The following is a 20994-nucleotide window of genomic DNA, read 5'->3' as shown; positions in this document are numbered from 1 at the left end:
TTCCTGTTGTATATTGTTGATACCCTTCTTGAAAATCAGTTGACACATATATGCAAGGCTTTATTTCTAGGTTCTATACTCCATTGTTCTATATGTTCTTCTGCCAGTACTACAATGTTTTAATTATTTTAGCTCTGCATTTAGATTTTTTAAGTTTACTTGATTTACTGTATTGTGTTTTATATATATATATATATATGTATGTTATATACATCAAAGTGATTCAGTTATGCATATAGATTTTCCACATTATTTTCCAGTATAGGTTATTGCATGATATTAAGTGTAGTTCCCTTTGTTATATGGTAAATTCTGTTGGTTTAGTAGTTAGTTTTGAAATTAGGAATTGTGAGTTCTTTAATTTTGTACTTTTTCATAATTGTTTTGGCTATTCAAAATTCCTCAATAATTTTAGAATTGATTTTTCTGTTTCTGCAAAAATATCTTGTGATTTTGTTAGGAGTTGAAAAGAATCTGTAGACCACTTTGAGTAGTATTGCCATCTTAAAAATATTTGTGTTTTTAACTTTTTCCAGCTGTGAAAAGATTGCTGTTTTGCAGCTTACCAGAAGTCTTTCACCTCCTTGGTTAAATTTATTACTAAATATTTAATTCTTTCTGGTGCTATTGTAAATGTAATTGTTTTGCCAGTTTCCATTTTGGATTGTTGGTTGTTAGTATAGAGAAATGCAGTTGATTTTTGTGTTTGAATTTTGTATCCACCAGCTTCAGTTTGTTTATTAACTGTGTTAAGAGTTTTTGTTACAAATTCTATTAAGATTTCCTACATGTAAGTTGTCATCTATGGACAGAGATAAGTTTACTCTTCCTTTCCAGTTTGGGTTATAATATGCTACTTTAAACAGTTGTTAAGTGAACATGAACATTTACCTCAGATTGGGACTTGACCTGATTTGGATAGGACTCAAACCCAGCCAAAACCCATGGTACTGGTTTCAGGGCCAGATAAAGCTCAGGTTCTTGATGTCTCATCACAGAAAGAATTCAGTGAGAGACAAAGTGATAGGTAAGAAGTAGATTTATTCAGATCCTGAGAGAAGCACACTCCATAGATAGAGTGTGGACCATTGCAGAGTGCTTGTGGGGCTGCAAAATGTGGCATGGTTAGTTTTTATAGGCTGGGTAATTTAATATGCTAATGAGTTGGAGTACTATTCCAACTATTTTTGGGAAGGGATGGAGATTTCCAGGATGTGGGGCACTGCCCACTCCTTGGTCTTTTAACAGTGCCTTGGAACTGTCATGGTACCTCTGGGTGTGTCATGTCACTTACTGATTGAGGACCAAGGTCTAGTCTTTGTCTGCCATCTTGGTCCCACTTGATTCTAATCGACTTACGTTATGTCCTTCAGTTCAGTTCAGTCACTCAGTCATGTCTTACTCTTTGTGACCTCATAGACTGCAGGCTTCCCTGTCCATCACCAACTCCTGGAGCTTGTTCAAACTCATGTCCATTGAGTTGGTGATGCCATCCAACCATCTCATCCTCTGTCACCTCATTCTCCTCCTGCCTTCAATCTTTCCCAGCATCAGTGTCTTTTCAAATGAACCAGTTCTTTGCAACAGGTGGCCACTGTATTAGAGCTTCAGCTTCAGCATCAGTCCTTCCAATGAATATTCAGGACTGATTTCCTTTAGGATTGACTGGTTTGAGCTCCTTGCAATCCAAGGGACTCTCAAGAGTCTTCTCCAACACCACAGTTCAAAAGCATCAATTCTTTGGCACTCAGCTTTCCTTATAGTTCAGCTCTCACATCCGTACATGACTACTGGGTAAACCATAACTTAGACTAGATGGACATTTGTCGGCAAAGTAATATCTCTGCTTTTTAATATGCTGTCTAGGTTGGTCACAGCTTTTCTTCCAAGGAGCAAGCATCTTTTAATTTCATGGCTGCAGTCACCATCTGCAATGATTTTGGAGCCCAAGAAAAAAAAAGTCTCTCACTGTTTCCATTGTTTCCTCATTTATTTGCCATGAAGTGATGGGACCAGATGCCATGATCTTCGTTTTCTGAATGTTGAGTTTTAAGCCACATTTTTCATTCTCTTCTTTCACTTTCATCAAGAGGCTCTTTAGTTCTTCGCTTTCTGCTATAAGGGTGGTGTCACTTGCGTATCTGAGGTTATTGATACTTCTCCCAGCAATCTTGATTCCAGCTTGGGCTTCATCCAGCCTGGCATTTCTCATGATGTACTCTGCATATAAGTTAAATAAGCAGGGTGACAAAATACAGCTTTGACGTACTCCTTTCCCAATTCGGAACCAGTCTGTTGTTCCATGTCCAGTTGTAAATGTTGCTTCTTGGCCTGCATACAGATTTCTCATGAGTCAGGTAAGGTGGTATGGTATTCCCATCTCTTTCAGAATTTTCTACAGTTTGTTGTGATCCACACAGTCAAAGGCTTTGGCGTAGTCAATAAAGCAGAAGTAGATGTTTTTCTGGAATTTTCTTGCCTTTTTGATGATCCAGCAGATGGTGGCAATTTGATCTCTGGTTCCTCTGACTTTTCTAAATCCAGCTTGAGCATCTGAAAGTTCATGGTTCACATACTGTTGAAACCTGGCTTGGAGAATTTTGAGTATTACTTTGCGTGTGAGATGAGTGCAGTTGTGCGGTTTCTGAACATTCTTTGGCATTGCCTTTCTTTGGGATTGGAATGAAAGCTGGCCTGTTCCAGTCCTCTGGCCACTGCTTAGTTTTCCAAATTTGCTGACATTTTGAGTGCAGCACCTTCACAGCATCATCTTTCAGGATCTGAAATAGCTCAACTGGAATTTCATCATCTCCACTAGCTTTGCCTGTAGTGATGCTTCCGAATGCCCACTAGACTTCACATTCCAGGGTGTCTGGCACTAGGTGGGTGATCACTCCATTGTGATTGTCTAGGTTGTGAAGATCTTTTTTGTACAGTAGTTCTGTGTATTTTTGCCACCTCTTAATATCTTCTGCTTCTGTTAGGTCCATACCATTTCTGTCCTTTACTGTGCCCATTTTTGCATGAAATGTTCCCTTGGTATATGTAACTTTCTTGAAGAGATCTCGAGTTTTTCCCACTCTGTTGTTTTCCTCTATTTCTTTACATTGATCACTGAGGAAGGCTTTCTTATCTCTCCTTGCTATTCTTTAGAACTCTGCATTCAAATAGCTATATCCTTCCTTTTCTCCCTTGCCTTTAGATTCTCTTTTCTCAGCTATTTGTAAGGCCTCTTCAGACAACCATTTTGCCTTTCTTTTTCTTAGGAGTGGTCTTGATCACTGCCTCTTGTACAATGTCATGAACCTTCGCCCATAGTTCTTCAGGTTCTCTGTCTGTCAGGTCTAATCCCTTGAATCTATTTCTTACTTTCACTGTATATTCGTAAGGAATTTGATTTAGGTCATACCTGAATGGTGTAGTGGGCTATGTCATTCTTTCAAAAGTTGTGCCCTGTACCTTTCCCTCTGGTTACAAGTAGATATTTAATTACCAACGATTTGTTTATAAAAAGACCAGTTTTGGTCACTATATTCATGATTCAGTTCAGTGCAGTTGCTCAGTCGTGTCCGACTCTTTGAGACCCCATGAACCTTGGCACACCAGGCCTCCCTGTCAATCACCAACTTCCGGAGTCCATCCAGACTCATGCCCATTGAGTTGATGATGCCATCCAACCATCTCATCCTCTGTTGCCCCAGGCTCCTCCTGACTTCAATCTTTCCCAGCATCAGGGTCTTTTCCACTGAGTCAGCCCTTGGCATCAGGTGGCCAAAGTACTGGAGTTTCAGCTTCAGCATCAGTCCTTCCAATGAACACCCAGGACTGATCTGCTTTAGGATGGACTGGTTGGACCTCCTTGCAGTCCAAGGGACTCTCAAGAGTCTTCTCTAACACCACAGTTCAAAAGCATCAATCCTTTGGTGCTCAGCTTTCTTTATAGTCCCACTCACATCCATACATGACCACTGGAAAAACCATAGCCTTGAGGAAATGGACCTTTGTTGTCAAAGTAATGTGTCTGCTTTTTATTTTATTTTTTTATTTTTTGCTTTTTAATATGATGTATAGGTTGGTCATAACTTCCCTTCCAAGGAGTAAGTGTCTTTTAATTTCATGGCTGCAGTTACCATCTGCAGTGATTTTGTAGCCCAGAAAAATAAAGTCAGCCACTGTTTCCCCATTTGTTTGCCATGAAGTGATGGAACCAGATGCCATGATCTTAGTTTTCTTAATATTGAGCTTTAAGCCAACATTTTTGCTTTCCTTTTTCACTTTCATCAAGAGGCTCTTTAGTTCTTCACTTTCTGTCATAAGGGTGTTGTCATCTGCATATTGGAGGTTATTGATATTTCCAAATTTCAGGCATACTGTGTGATCCATTGCTGTGTTTTAAAAATAGCTGCTTATCTGTTGGAGCAAGTAGGTGAATGGGTGAAAATTAAAAATAAGGGTTTTGGTTTTTATTTTGTGTTGTCTTTTGGCCATACCATGAGGCTTGTTAGTTCCCTAACAAGGTATTGAACCCAAGCCCATGGCATTGTGAGCACAGAGTTCCAACCAGTGGACCACAGGGAATTCCCAGTATATAGTGTTAGATGTTTCCATTGTGAAATACTAGGTAACACATACACAGAATCTTTCTTTCAACTACATGTAAATCTGTAAATATCTCAAAATGAAAAGTTTAATTTAAAAAAGGCTAGCTCTTTTACACATATGCTTATCCAATTAATAATGCAAAATGGTGAAGCACTAGTAATTTTTAGAACTCCTGAGTTCCTCATGGAAAAAAAAGTTGTAAAACATTCAAGGTAAAGAACATGGCCCATAGTTCAAAACACTGATATTAGAACTTAAAACTTGGTCTGAGATTCAGTCAGGTATGATATGGTTATCTTACATTAGCACTTTAGATTTTTATTTTGGTTTGCTTGAAGATAGATAGATTAGATCTTACTGGTTATTTACATCAAGCCCATGTTAACTGTGAATCTGTAAGTATAAAGGGTGATCACATTGGTCTAAAATAGATTTTTAACTGCTCTTTTTTTTAAGGTTTATTTATTTATTTTTGGTTGTGATAAGTCTTTGTTGCTTTACTCGGGCCTTTTCTAGTTGCAGTGAGTGTGGGCTACTCTTAGTTATAGTACGTGGGCTTCTCATTGTGGTGGCTTCTCTTTTTGTGGAGCACAGGGTCTAGGGTGTGCAGGCTTCAGTAGTTGCAGCTCTTGGGCTCAGTAGTTAGGGCTTGCAGGCTCTAGAGTGCAGGTTCAGTGGTTGTGATGCACAGGCTTAGCTGTTCTGCAGCATGTGGAATCTTCCCAGACCAGAGATCAACCTTGTGTCCCCTGCATTGGCAGGCAAATTCTTATACATTGTTCCACCAAGAAAGTCCTTTACTCTTAAAGGATCATTTTAAGGATATTTATCTAGTACCTTGAATGATATAATGTTTAGTACTGGGTAAGTTTCCCATTTTGGCAGAGGAGTAATAGAATGACAACCACATCTGGATTTAATAAAAATAACTTAAAATAGTTCACAGTTATAAAACTGATAAGTTAATGCTCGATAAAGGACACAAATGGTATGGACCTAACAGAAGCAGAAGATATTAAGAAGACGTGACAAGAATACACGGAAGAACTGTACAAAAAAGATCTTCATGACCCAGATAATCATGATGATGTGATCACTCACCTAGAGCCAGACATCTTGGAAAGTGAAGTCAAGTGGGCCTTAGAAAGCATCAATATGAACAAAGCTAGTGGAGGTGATGGAATTCCAGTTGAGCTGTTTCAAATCCTGAAAGATGATGCTGTGAAAGTGCTGCACTCAATATGCCAGCAAATTTGGAAAACTCAGCAGTGGCCACAGGACTGGAAAAGGTCAGTTTTCATTCCAATCCCAAAGAAAGGCAATACCAAAGAATGCTCAAACTGCTGCACAATTGCACTCATCTCACATGCTAGTAAAGTAATGCTCAAAATTCTCTAAGCCAGGCTTCAGCAATTCGTGAACCGTGAACTCCCTGATGTTCCAGCTGGTTTTAGAAAAGGCAGAGGAACCAGAGATCAAATTGCCAACATCCGCTGGATCGTGGAAAAATCAAGAGAGTTCCAGCAAAACATCTATTTCTTCTTTATTGACTATGCCAAAGCCTTTGACTTTGTGGATCACAATAAACTGTGGAAAGTTCTGAAAGAGATGGGAATACAGACCACCTGACCTGCCTCTTGAGAAATCTGTATGCAGGTCAGGAAGCAACAGTTAGAACTGGACATGGAACAACAGACTGGTTCCAAATAGGAAAAGGAGTACGTCAAGGCTGTATATTGTCACCCTGCTTATTTAACTTCTATGTAGAGTACATCATGAGAAACGCTGGACTGGAAGAAACACAAGCTGGAATCAAGATTGACAGGAGAAATATCAATCACCTCAGATATGCAGATGACACCACCCTTACGGCAGAAAGTGAAGAGGAAATAAAAGCCTCTTGATGAAAGTGAAAGAGGAGAGCGAAAAAGTTGGCTTAAAGCTCAACATTCAGAAAATGAAGATCATGGCATACGGTACCATCACTTAATGGGAAATAGATGGGGAAACAGTGTCAGACTTTATTTTTTTGGGCTCCAAAATCACTGTAGATGGTGATCGCAGCCATGAAATTAAAAGACGCTTACTCCTTGGAAGAAAAGTTATGACCAACCTAGATAGTATATTCAAAAGTAGAGATATTACTTTGCCGACTAAGGTCCGTCTAGTCAAGGCTATGGTTTTTCCAGTAGTCCTGTATGGATGTGAGAGTTGGACTGTGAAGAATGCTGAGTGCCGAAGAATTGATGCTTTTGAACTGTGGTGTTGGAGAAGATTCTTGAGAGTCCCTTGGACTGCAAGGAGATCCAACCAGTCCATTCTGAAGGAGATCAACCCTGGGATTTCTTTGGAAGGAATGATACTAAAGCTGAACCTCCAGTACTTTGGCCACCTCATGCGAAGAGTTGACTCATTGGAAAAGACTCTGATGCTGGGAGGAATTGGGGGCAGGAGGAGAAGGGGACAACTGAGGATGAGATGGCTGGATGGAATCACGGACTTGATGGACATGAGTCTGAGTGAACTCCAGGAGATGGTGATGGATAGTGAGGCCTGGCGTGCTGCGATTCATGGGGTCGCAAAGAGTCGGACATGACTGAGCGACTAAACTGAACTGAAGTGAATGCATGCAGTTTTGCCTCAGGAAAAGATCTTTCAATTTACGAAAGGGTTGATGTCGTGTTAGTTTCTACTATACAGCAAAGTGAATCAGTTATACATATACATATAGCCCCTCATTTTTGTATTTTCTTCCCATTTAGGCTAACACAGAGCACTTAGTTTAGTTCCTGTGCTATACAGTAGGTTTTCATCAGTTATCTATTTTATACATAGTACTGATAGTGTATATATGTCAGTCCCAATCTCTCAATTCATCCCACCACCCTCTTCCCCCTTGGTATCCATTTTGTTCTGTAAGTCTGTGTCTCTGTTTCTACTTTGTAAATAAGATTGTCTATACCATTTTTTTTCAGATTACACGTATATGTGTTAATATGGTGTTTATCTTTTTGACTTCACTCTTTAATGCTTCTGAAAAATTAAGAAGATATTCAAGAAAATAAATCTTAAGCAATACTATGGAATTTGTCAAAAACTAATGTTAGTGCACCTGAAAGTTTTTCATACTTTACTCTAAATGATGTTTGTCTAATTCCAAAATTCACATCTGCCCTTATAGAGAAAATTTTTCAAATGAATGGGCAAAATTTTTAAGTATCAATATTTTCTCACTATTGGACTTCTGGCTGGTCTTGTAATTCAGGCTCTTCTGTCAATGGGATTCTCCAGGCAATAATACTGGAATGGGTTGCCCTTTCTTTCTCCAGGGGATCTTCCCGAACCAGTAATTGAACCCACATCTCTTATGGCTTCTGCATTGACAGGCAGGTTCTTTACTCACTGAGCCATCAGGAAAACCCTAGTTTATAATATGACACAGATATGTTTATAGCTAAGAATGCCATCCTTCACAAAACAAAAAAGTTCTCCTGATTGTGTCCTCTTTAATTTTTACATATAATCATATTGTTAATGAGTTGCATTGATTTATCCCTAGTCTTGACATTGTTCAGCTACAGCATGAATTCATGTGATAGCCGGTTTTGTGGTTGGACTGCTGTGAGTTCTAGGAATGAACAGGATAATCATCATTATGCTGTATCATTTCTACATCATTTGCTATACTACTTTCATTTCTAAAGTACAGCTTTTTCAGTGTTTGCTAATCTGTAGATGGAACAAGATGTAGAATGACATTGTGCCTTCTTGTCTTGTCTTCTGGTTCCATTCTCTAGTTGAAGATTTAAGGACACTGAGTGACTTGATAATATTTTTGGACATCTGACTTATTTCCAAAGAAAGGTTATGGCAAAAATAGAAGCCATACCATCTTGATATCTATATTCTAGAGTCAAGTTTGTTTAAAGATTTTTTAAAACAGCCCTCTCCACCAACAACCAAATCTCACACAAGATCTCTAGTTGCCTGTTACAAGAACTGTAACTGCCTATTACAGTTCATTTCTTTTTCATTCCTTAAATATCTTGGATCTTCCCAAGCAACATAGAAGACTGGTACAGAGGGGCCACTGGCCTTGGAGTCCAGCACCCTGCTTGAATCTGGGAGGTGTCTGGCTTATGAAGGCCTCAGAGATATTACCTGATTTCTAGTGGCTTTTTCTTAAAGTCTTTTATTTATTTATTTTTGGCTCTGCTGGGTCTTTGTTGCTGAGCTTTTTCTAGTTGTGGAGAGTAGGGACTACTGTTTGTTGTGGTGGCAGGCTTCTGGTTGCAGTGATTTCTTCTGTTGCAGAGCACAGGCTCTAGGCACAGGACTTCAGTGGCCGTGGTACGTGGACTCAGTAGTTGAGGCTCGCAGACTCCAGAGCTCAGGCTCAGTAGGTGTGGTGCATGGGCTTAGTTACCCCGTGGCACATGGGATCATCTTGGACTAGGGGTCAAACCTGTGTCCCCTGCATTGCAAGGCAGATTCTTAACCAGTGAACCACCAGAGAAGCTCCACCTTAGTGTTTTAATGTACATTCTTTTGATGATTAGTGAGATTGGAGTGCTTTTCTCCCATTTTTTTTAACAGAGTTATATTCCATTAAAAATTTTTTTTGTCTTTTATTCATTTATATACTCATCGTGTCACTCAGTTGTGTCTGACTCGTGCGACCCCATGAGATTGGAGTACTTTTTCTCCCAGTTCTTTTTTTACATAGTTATATTCCATTAAAAAAAATTGTCTTTTGTTCATTTATATACTAGGAATTTATTATTATTATTTTTGGTCACACTGTATGGCATATGAAATCTTAGTTCCCTGACCAGGGATTGAATCCATGCCCTCTGCAATGGAGGCCTGGAGTCCTAACCATTGGACCATCAGGGATTCCCAGTTTTATTTAATATAATAAAAATCTTTTTATTTTCAGATGATTTTGCCAACTAAATTTTATTTATGGATTTTTTTGGGGAGGTGTGTGCACAAGTTCTATGTCTTACGTTTTATTACATACATTCTTAAATTCCATCCTCTACTTTTTATTTTCTATTGAGGTAAAATTCACATAAAACAGAATTTACCATTTAAAATCATTTTAGTATATAATTCAGTTAATTTTTTTTACTAACTTCACAATATTGTACAACTGTTACCACTTTCTAAAATTAGAATATTTTCATTGTCCCCAAAGATAACCCATACCTCCCAATTTCCCCCTTCCTCCATCCCCTAGGTACCCACTAATCTACTTTCTCCCTCTGTAGATTTGCCTACTTAGAAATTTTACATATATAAATAGAATCATCCAATATGTAGGAATTTGTGTCTACCTTTTTTTATCATAAAGTTTCCAAGGTTCATCCATGTTTAGTATGGATGAATATTTCATTCCCTTTTATTGGGGTATAATACCCTGTTGCTTATTTATCAGTTGATGGATATTTGGATACTCTTTGCTTTTGGCATTTATAAATATTGCTGCTATGAACTTTGTACAGTTTTTTGATCATGGGCATATGTTTTCATTCTCTTGGGTATATGTCTAGGAGTGGAATTGCTGACCACTAAAATGTTTTTCATACTGACTGTCCCATTTTACATTTCCATCATCAGTGTATATAGGTTCCAATTTCTTTACATCCTTGCCAACCCTTTAGTTTTAAAATACAATGATCATATTCATCATAATGTGTATAAAATAATATCTCATTGTGGTTTTGATTTATATTTTGTTCTAATGACTAATAATCTTGAGCATTTTTTCATGTGCTTCCTGGCCATTGTATTCTTTGCAGAATTATATATCTGAGTTCTTTTTTTAATTGAAGTATAGTTGATTTACAACTTAGTGTTGTATTAATTTCTGCTCTACAACAAAGTGGTTCAGTTATATATACATTCTTTAAAAAATATTCTTTTCCATTGTGATTTATCATAGAATATTGAATATAGTTCTCTTTCCTATGCAGTAGGACCTCGTTGTTTATCCATTCTGTATATAAAAGCTTAAATCTGCTACCTCCAGTTTCCCACTCTAGCCCCCCTCCTACTCCCCCGCCCCATTTAGCAAACAACAGTCTGCTCTCTAGAGCTGATTCTGTTTCTGTTTAATAGGTTCATTTGTGTCATATTTTAGATTAAACATATGGATGATATGTGGTATTTGTCTTTCTCTTTCTGAGTTACTTCCCTAGTATGATAATCTCTCGTTGGATCCATGTTGCTGCAAATGGCATTTTTTCATTCTTTTTATAGCTGAGTGATATTTCAGTCTGTGTGTGTGTACCATATCTTCTTTTTAAAATTTTTACTTATTTTTAATTGAAGGATAATTGCTTTACAATATTGTGTTGGTTTCCACCATACATCAACATGAATCAGTCATAGGTATACGTATGCCTCTCTCTCTCTTGAGCTTCCCTCCCACCTCTCACCCTATCCCAGCCCTCTAAGTTGTTTCAGAGTACAAGTTTGAGCTCCCTGAGTCATAGCTCAAATTTCCAGTGGCTATCTATTTTACATATGGTGATGTGTATAGATATACCACATCTTTATTCATTTGTCAGTGACCATTTAAGTTGTTTCCATGTTTTGGCTATTGTGAATAGGGTTGTTATGAACATTGTGGTGCATGTATCTTTTTGAATGCCCAGGTGTGGGATTGCTAAATCAAATGGTAATTCTGTTTTGTTTGAGGAGGAACCTCCACAGTGGCTGCACCAACTTACATTCCCACCAACAGTATAGGAGAGGTCCTTTTTCTCTACACTCTCTTTAGCATTTGTTATTTGTAGACTTTTTAATGATGACCTTTCTGACTGGTATGGTATTTCATTGTAGTTTTGGTTTGATTTCTCTAGTAATTAGAAATGTTGAACATCTTTTTTTTGTGCCTATTGCCCATCTATATGCCTTCTTTGGAATACTGTCTATTTAGGTCTTCTGCCCATTTTTTGATTGGGTTTTTTGTTGTTGAGTTGTTGTATATCTGAGTTCTTTAAAACTCATTTTACAGTTGGGTTTGCTTTTTATTGTTTAATTGTAAGAAGTCTTTATATTATTAAAAGGATATATATTATATAAAAGGATATTAATGCCTTTTCAGATACATGATTTGAAAATAGTTGTCCCCAGTTAAATGGGTTGTCTCTTCACTTTCTTGATGGTATCTTTTGATACACAGAGGGTTTGAATTTTTTGCATTTTAAACTTTTATTCTTTTGTAACCCTGTTGGATTACAGATGCACTTATTATTTATATACTGTAATAATACACATATAAATATTTCCATGGGAATCTGTGAGCTCTAAATCCCATTCTATGTTTTATTCATCCTTGTGTTTGTCATTTATAAAATTTCTCTCTTCTAAGCAGAAAATAAGAGTAATAAACAAAAAGCTACTGAAGGCTTCCAGAGAGTAAGTGCTCAGGAAATATATTTGAAAAATGAATGAATTATTATTGTAAATGATGTAAAGCAGAATCTCATACTATTAATATTTTCCTTGAATTATACTTTTTTATTTTAAAAATATTTTATTCATGTATAGAGTTTTAAATTTCTGTCATACAGCTCAGTGATACAGCTCAGTGATTCAGATATATATATATACACACACATATTCTTTTTCACATTATTTTCCATAATGGTTTATCACAGTCCTTAAATTATACTTTGTAGATAAGGGTACATGTAGAGTTTGTTATTCATGTTTTCATATCCTCAGTGAAATAAAGAAAACATATTTTAAGTTTTATTTTATTTGTTTCAGACCACTTACAGTGTAGATAGATTTTCAGTTTACTAAACTATGTATTTAATTCAATATATGACCTGGTAAATAAGGATATTCTTAAAACTTTTATTTTAACAGCGAAAGCAAGTTGAATACATTGGTGCAGAAGCTTCATGACTTTCTGGCACACTCATCAGAGGAATCTGAAGAAACAAGTTCTCCTCCAAGACTTGTGATGAACCAAAGCACAGGTAAATTGGAAAAAAAATTGCAATATCTTCTAGTCTTATTTATCTTTTATTTTTGAAGAGCTGAAGTTATTAAAGTTTTTAATAGCCCCTGTGTTTCTAGGAGTTAGATAATATCTGATACTATAGATTTTGATTCAGATAAGTAAAAAATGTAACGTTTTATGGTTTTAGGTGCTTAGAGAAGCATACACTGAAGATTTTATTTGTAATGGAAATGTTTTATAGAAGTGGGTGATGAATGTTAACTTTAAAATAGATAGGAGTGGGAGCAGTACAGAAATATGTTATTCTAAAAGTTATTCATGTATTATGAGTTATGTTTTTATGTTGTTTGATAATTCTTCAGCATAGATTTGGTCTATACATTTTTAAAATACAAAACAACATCTCCTTTCTACCTCCCTTTTTCCTTTTTAAGAGTATATTATATCATGTGATGATTACCATCATTTGTTTTCAAGTTTTTAAGGGTAGGCACATATAGAAGAGGTGGACATGCACATAGATGTGCACGTGCGCACACACACAAACATACACAGGCCTATTTGCACACAAACACAATATGTACAAGAAGTATGAAGAGTGGTAGATCACAGTGAAAAGTTCAACCGTATGTATAATTAGAGTCCCAGAAGGAAAGAAGAGAGAGAATGGTTCAGAATCTGAGTTTGAGGAGATACCCGCTGAGCATTTCCTAAAAGTGAAGGACATCGTGTAGATTCATGAAACACTGTGAACCTCAAACAGGATAAATGGAAAGAAAACTACAATTAAAAAATCATAATAAACTCCTAAAGAACAAAAACCAAGAGAAAAATCTTAGGAGCAGCTGGAGGAAAACAGTCATTGCTTTTTTAATGTTGAATGTTTTTGAACAATAACACTGATAGCTCATTTGACAACAGTAATGTTAGAAGCTGGATGATAAATAAATGATTTACTTAAAGGGCCAAGTGAAAATAATTGCTAGCACAGCCTGCTCAGTGAAAACATCTTTCACAAGTGAAGGTGGATAAAACTTTGTAGTTTTCCTGACAGTCCATTGGTTAAGACTCTGCCCTTCTACTGCAGGGGACATGGGTTTGATGCCTGATCAGGGAACTAAGATTCAGCATGCCATGAGGCATGGCCAAAAAAAAAAAAAAAAAAAAAGAAAGAAAGAATGATGTCAGCATATGTACACTAGGGGAAATACCAAAGGGTTTTCTTAAATCAGAAGGAAAATAATTTGAAATGGCAGCATCAAAATACAGGAAGTTATGAATAACAATGGGATCGATAAATAGGTGGAAAAATGAAATATGTACTTTTATCTAATCCACAATCTCTAGTCTTAATTCATAAATTGCCCAACAGTGTTTTCATAGGTAAGTCCTTTACCCTCCCAAGACCAGGATCCCGTTGAAGAGCCCACACTGTATATGTTACTTGGTCTTTAGCATTTTCAAATCTCAAAACAAGCTGGAACCATGGCATTTTTCAGATGTATAGATATATTATTTTGGTGATTGTCCCTCAGTGTATATTTGTCTGATCAGTTATAAAATTAGATTGAGGTTTTGAATTTTTGGCAGGATTGCTGTGTAAGTGGTGTATGTTGTTGTCCATACATCATAACACAAAGCACATGATGAAGTTTCCTCCTTTATTGGTGATGTTAACTTAGGTTATTTGGTTATGGCTGTTTTTCTAGATTAAACCACTGTAAAGTTATGATTTATTCTTTTGTACCTACGTAAAAAGTAATTTGTTGAAGATTACTTTGAAACTGCTTAGGTATTCTTTTCATCATCAAAAATTAGCTTTTTGTAAAATTGCAAATTATCACAAACTTGGCAGCTTAAGACAACCCAAATTTATTATCTCATGGTTCTGTGCATCTGGAGTCCAGGTGGGCTTTGCTGAGGTCTGCTCAGGGAATCACAAGGGCTAAGTCAAAGTGATAGTAAGACTGTGTTCCTTTCTATAGAATCTGGAAGAATCCATTTTCATGTTCATTCAGGTTGTTGGCAGAATTCAGTTCATTGTGCTTGTAGGTCTGAGGCCCTCATTTCATGCTAACTATTGGCCAGGATCCTCCCAGCTCCTTAATTTCCTCTCGCATGGCCCCTTCCAACTTCAAAGCCAGCAGTAGCGCATTGTGTCATTCTCATGCTTTGAGTTTCTCTGACTTAGCCTTTTGCTTGCTTCTTTTGCATCTTCTGCCATGAACTAAGGAGAAGGCAATGGGACCCCACTCCAGTACTCTTGCCTGGAAAATCCTATGAATGGAGGAGCCTGGTAGGCTGCAGTCCATGGGGTTGCTAAGAGTTGGACACGACTGAGCAACTTCACTTTCACCTTTCACTTTCATGCACTGGAGAAGGAAATGGCAACCCACTTCAGTGTTCTTGCCTGGAGAATCCCAGGGACGAAAGAGCCTGGTGGGCTGCCGTCTCTGGGGTCGCACAGAGTCAGACATGACTGAAGTGACTTAGCACTAGCAGTAGCCATGAACTAGAGACATTTTTCTATTTTAAGGGACCCATGTGATTAGATTAGGTCCCTTCCTTCTCACCTCTCCCAAATGAGCTCCCATTTTTTAAAGTCACCTGTGCCATTTCATGTAGCAAACAATGGGAGTGTTATTTCCTCACATTCACAGGTTTTGGTGATTCAGTTCAGTTCAGTCGCTCAGTTGTGTCTGACTCTTTGCGACCCCATGAATCGCAGCACGCCAGGCCTCCCTGTCCAGCACCAACTTCCAGAGTTCACCCAAAGTCCTGTCCATCGAGTCGATGATGCCATCCAGGCATCTCATCCTCTGTCGTCCCCTTCTCCTTTTGCCCCCAATCCCTCCCAGCATCAGGGTCTTTTCCAATGAGTCAGCTCTTCGCATGAGGTGGACAAAATATTGGAGTTTCAGCTTTAGCATCATTCCTTCCAAAGAACACCCAGGGCTGATCTCCTTCAGAATGGACTGGTTGAATCTCCTTGCAGTCCAAGGGAGTCAAGAGTCTTCTCCAACGTCACAGTTCAAAAGCATCAAAAGCATCAGATGCCATGATCTTCATCTTCTGAATTTTGAGCTTTAAGTCAACTTTTTCACTCTCCTCTTTCACTTTCATCAAGAGGCTCTTTAGTTCCTCTTCACTTTCTGCCATAAGGGTGGTGTCATCTGCATATCTGAGGTTATTGATATTTCTCCCGGCAATCTTGATTTCTGCTTGTGCTTCTTCCAGTCCAGCGTTTCTCATGATGTACTCTGCATATAAATTAAATAAGCAGGGTGACAATATACAGCCTTGACGTACTCCTTTTCCTGTCTGGAACAACTCTGTTGTTCCATGTCCAGTTCTAACTGTTGCTTCCTGACCTGCATACAGATTTCTCAAGAGGGAAGTCAGGTGGTCTGGTATTCCCATCTCTTTCAGAATTTTCCACAGTTTATTGTGATCCACACAGTCAAAGGCTTTGGCATAGTCAATAAAGCAGAAATAGATGTTTTTCTGGAACTCTCTTGCTTTTTCCATGATCCAGCGGATGTTGGCAATTTGATCTCTGGTTTCTCTGCCTTTTCTAAAACCAATTTGAACATCAGGGAGTTCACGGTTCACGTATTGTTGAAGCCTGGCTTGGAGAATTTTGAGCATTACTTTCTGGTGATTAGGGGGCATGAAATCTTGGGGGCCATTCCTAGAAATTCTGCCTGTCACCACATCCATTTATGATTCTTGGCTCAATGGTATGTTACTATGATGGTTCAAAATGGTGATGTCCTATCATTACTTCTGTCTTTTCTGTAAGGGAGATGTTTACATTTCTATGCTCTCTATTTATTTGTTTATGTTAGTGTATGCTAGCATTTTTTTCTTTTTCCATGAACATTTTCTTACTGTCATTATTTTAATATTCAAGTTATACCAATATTGGCTAGTGGGAACCCCTTTTGTATGGCTCTTATAGACATTTCCATAAGTCTTCATCAACCTTGAGCACTTTTCTTACTTTCTGCCCTCACAAGATGTTCATTGTTTACTTTGCACTGTCTGTTCCCCAGCCCTGGAATCAGTTATTTCTCCAAGAAGTTCTGATTCCTTTTAGTGGGGTATACTATTTAGAAAGCAATATCTGGGTGTATGATGTGCTCATTGCTGTTAGGATGTCTTCGCTTCCAGGCTCTTTAGCACGGAAAGCCAATATATGTGATGCATTTTCATGTGTTGATATTGATACTTTTAGTTTTACTTTGGACTGTAGACATCATTCTGATCTTCCTCTTTTCATATTTTAACTTCTTACTGCAACAGAGAGAAAGGTGGTTCCCATTATCCTCAGTTTATGTACTCAGTTACTTAGTCTTCATTGTGTCCACAGTTTCAACTTTGCATGCTAAATTATCACAATAAAGAAACCTAACTAGTGGTAAATACTTATTTAAAGTTCTGTCTTTAGACTGATATTATATTGTTACAGTTCTAAATTCAGTAGTTAGTTAGTTGGGGGAATTTTGCTTCTAGTCGTGGCAGAGTAGCTTTTTGGATAAGCAGATTATCTCCCACAGATACCAATTATAAATTCTGGCCAAAATACTGAAAACAATGATGAAGGAACTGATTAGTGGCACAAACCAGACACACACTGGAATAGAGTCAGCATATGGAAGAAAGTATTCTTTGCTTAATTCCCAATTGTTGAGCCTTTTTCTTTAGGACAGGTGCCAGTTAGCTCCAGCAGTGGAATTTCAGATTTGGATAGCCCTCTTCTGGATATGGTGTGTGAGCTTGCAGCCCTATTAATTTTGATAGCCTCCTTGTGACTAAGATTTAACCAGCATAAAACTTAGCATTTGGTCCAAGGTGGCGGTATAGGAATACCATGATCTCACCTTCACCCACTGCTGCTGCTGCTAAGTTGCTCCAGTCATGTCTGACTCTGTGCTATCCCATCGATGGCAGCCCACCAGGCTCCCCCACAGACACGCTGAATTTACAGCTATGTAAAGAGCAGTTCCTTCTACAGAAGAACTGAGGTGTGATTAAACAGCTTCTGCACAACAAACAGTACAGGTACCACATAGAGATTGGTAGAGAGAGACACAGTACTGATGAGAACCCCACTTCAATGTGGTATACAGCAGTGGAGAGGGATCACTAAGGGGCCTGTGTGCACACTTGCCTGCTCTGGGGCACAGAGATAAAAACAGTGGTTTAAAAGGGACCTAGACTATGCATGAAGGAAATCCTCTTACTATCCCTACCTAGAGTGTCTGCTAAATGGGCAGAGAACTGCTGGAAGTCTCTTCAGTGTTGAAGGTGCTAGAGAGCACCATTTTTTGTGTTCTCCCGTCACCTTGATGAGGTCTTCCCCTCATAGCTCAATCGGTAAAGAATATACCTGTAATGCAGGAGACCTGGGTTCAATTCCTGGGTCAGGAAGATCTTCTGGAGAAGGAAGATCTTCTGGAGAAGGAAGATCTTCTGGCTACCTACTTCAGTATTCTTCCCTAGAGAATCCATAGACAGAGGAGGCTGGCAGGCTACAATCCATGATATCGCAAGAGTCGGACATGACTTAGTGACTAAACCACCACCATCACCTTGATGAGATGAGTGGAATGTAGTCCAGGTTCTCTAGTTGGCCTGCCAAGGCACTTCAGCATGCTCCTGGCCCACACAGGGTATAGCCATAGTGCCAGGGCAGCGCAAGTGTGCAGTGCCCTAGGATCCCCCTGGCTGATGATATATTAGGCTTCAGCTGACCTACCAAAACTGCCTGACACATTCAGACTACACAGGAGATGCTCTTAGCAGAGATTATGCCTTCAAGACCAAGAGAGGTACCTGTTTTGCCAGATGTATAGCATGAAATACAAAGTCAAACAGAATGGGGACAGAAGAGTATATTCCAAATGAAAGAGCAAGATAATACTTTAGAAAAAATCTTAACAAAATGGAGATAAGTAATTTATCTGATAAATAATTGAAAGAAATTGTCATAAAGGCTTTCTATACTAGGGAGAAGAATGGAGGAATATAGTGAGAACTTCAACAAAGAGTTCGAAAATATAAGAAAGAACCAATTAGTACTGAAGAATAACTGAAATGACAAATAGAGACAATTGATAGCAAATTAGATGGTATAGTAGGACACATCAGCCATCTGGAACACAGAATAGTGGAAATCACCCAGTCAGAATAGAAAAAAAGAATTTTTAAAAATGAGAGTTTAAGGGAACTCTATGACATCAGGAGTACTAACATTCTCATAGTAGGGGTAGGGGGATTGCAGATGGAGAAAAGAGGGAGAGAAGGGGACAGAGACTTACTTAAAGAAATGTTTGAAAACTTCTCTAATCTGGAAAATGAAACAGACATCTAGGTACAGGAAGCACAGAGTCCCCCCCAAAATGAACCCACAGAGATGTACACCAAGACATGTATATAGAATGGCAAAAGATGAAGACAATTTTATAGACAGCAGGAGAAAAACAACGAATCATATACAAGGAAAACCACATAAGATTACTTGCTAATTTTTCAACAGAAGCTCTGCAAGCCAGAATGGAGTGGCATTATACATTTAAAGTACTGAATGTAAAAAACTTCCAACCAAGGATACTCTACCTGGTGAGTTTATCATTGAGAATTGAAGGAAAGATAGAGTTTCCCAGACAAGCACAAAACTAAAGGAGTTTAACACCATTAAAATGGCCTACAAGAAATGTTCAAGGGTCTTCTCAAGGTAGAAAAGCAAAAGCAATAGCTTGTTGTTGTTCAGTCTATGTGTCAATAAGTAGTGTCCGACTATTTGCGATCCATGGACTGCAGCATGCCAGGCTTCCCTGTCTTCCACTATCTCCCAGAGTTTGTGCAAACTCATGTCCATTGATGTCTAAACATCTCACCCTTTGCCACCTCTTTCTCCTTTTGCCTTCAGTCTTTCCCAGCATCAGGGTCTTTTCCAGTGAGTCAAGTCTTCTCATCTGGTGGCCAAAGTATTGGAGCTTCAGCTTCAGCATCAGTACTTCCAAAGAATAGTCAGGGTTGATTTCCTTTAGGATTGACTGGTGTGATCTCCTTGCAGTCCAAGGGACTCTAAAAGTCTTCTACGACATCACAGTTCCAAAGCATCAATTCTTTGGTGCTCAGCCTTCTTTATGGTCCAACTGTCACATCCATACATGACTATTGGAAAACCATAGCTTTGGCTGGACAGACCTTTCTCAGCAAGGTAATGTCTCAGCTTTTTAATATGCGGTCTAAATTTGTCATAACTTTCCTTCCAAGGAGCAAGGAACTTTTAATTTTGTGGCTGCAGTTACTGTCAGCAGTGATTTTAGAGCCCAAGAAAATAAAATCTGTCACTGTTTCCACTTTTACCCCTTCAATTTGCAATGAAGTGATAGGAGAGATGCCATGATCTTAGTTTTTTGAATGTTGAGTTTCAAGCCAGCTTTTTCTCTCTTCTCTCTCACTTCCATCAAGAGGCTCTTTAATTCCTCTTCATTTTCTGCCATTAGTATGGTATTATCTGCATATCTCAGGATGTTGATATTTCTCCTGGCAGTCTTGATTCCAGCTTGTGATTTATCCAGTGTGGTATTCCTCATGATGTACTCTGCATAGAAGTTAAGTAAGTGGAGTGACAATATACAGCTTTGTCACACTCCTTTCCCAGTTTTGAACCAGTTCATTGTTCTATGTCCAGTTCTTACTGCCGCTTCTTGACGTACATGTAGGTTTCTCAGGAGATAGGTAAGGTGGTCTTGATATTCCCATCTCTTTAAGAATTTTCCAGAGTTTGTTGTGATCGACGCAGTCAAAGGCTTTAGCATAGTCAATGAAGCAGAAGTAGATGTTTTTCTGGAATTCTCTTCCTTTTTCTATGATCCAACAAATGTTGGCAGTTTGCTCTCTGTTTCCTCTGCCTTTTCTAAACCCAGCTTCTCAATTCACATACAGCTGAAGCCTAACTTGAAGAATTTTGAGCATAACCTTACTAGCATGTGAAATGAGCACAATTGTATGGTAGTTGGAATATTCTTTGGCCTTGGAACTGACCTTGGAATTCCATCACCTATGCTAACTTTGTTCGTAGTAATTCTTCCTAAGGCCCATTTGACTTCACACTCCAGGATGTCTGGCACTAGGTGAGTGACCACCCCTTTGTGGTTATCCAGATCATTAAGACCTTTTTTGTATAGTTCTTCTATATATTCTTTGCCACCTCTTAGCTAGAAATAAGAAAATATATGAAAAAAATCTCAGTGGTAAAGGTAAATATATGGTAATGACAGTGTATCAGCCACATATAAAGCTAGTAGGAAGGTTAAAAGACAAAAAATCAACTATAAGTAAAGTAAGTAGTTAAGAAATGCATAAAGTTGTAAAATAATGTCAGAAAAAAAAATTGG

At 38.2% G+C, this 20994-nt stretch overlaps 1 protein-coding gene across 17 annotated transcripts in view; it reads left to right on the top strand.

The window, feature by feature from the left end:
- Positions 1-20994, top strand: part of ATRX (ATRX chromatin remodeler) — a 275615-nt gene that overhangs the window by 63393 nt on the left and 191228 nt on the right. For all 17 annotated transcript variants that reach the window (XM_060408304.1, XM_060408302.1, XM_060408303.1 and 14 more), the window contains one exon: positions 12487-12599. In XM_060408304.1, coding sequence (XP_060264287.1) covers positions 12487-12599 — 113 coding nt within the window. The remainder of the gene's footprint in view (positions 1-12486; positions 12600-20994) is intronic.

Source organism: Ovis aries, chromosome X (assembly GCF_016772045.2).
Source record: "Ovis aries strain OAR_USU_Benz2616 breed Rambouillet chromosome X, ARS-UI_Ramb_v3.0, whole genome shotgun sequence".
Lineage (NCBI taxonomy): Eukaryota > Metazoa > Chordata > Mammalia > Artiodactyla > Bovidae > Ovis > Ovis aries.
Note: the sequence above shows the minus strand (reverse complement) of the source record. Positions and strands in the feature narration are given on the sequence as shown.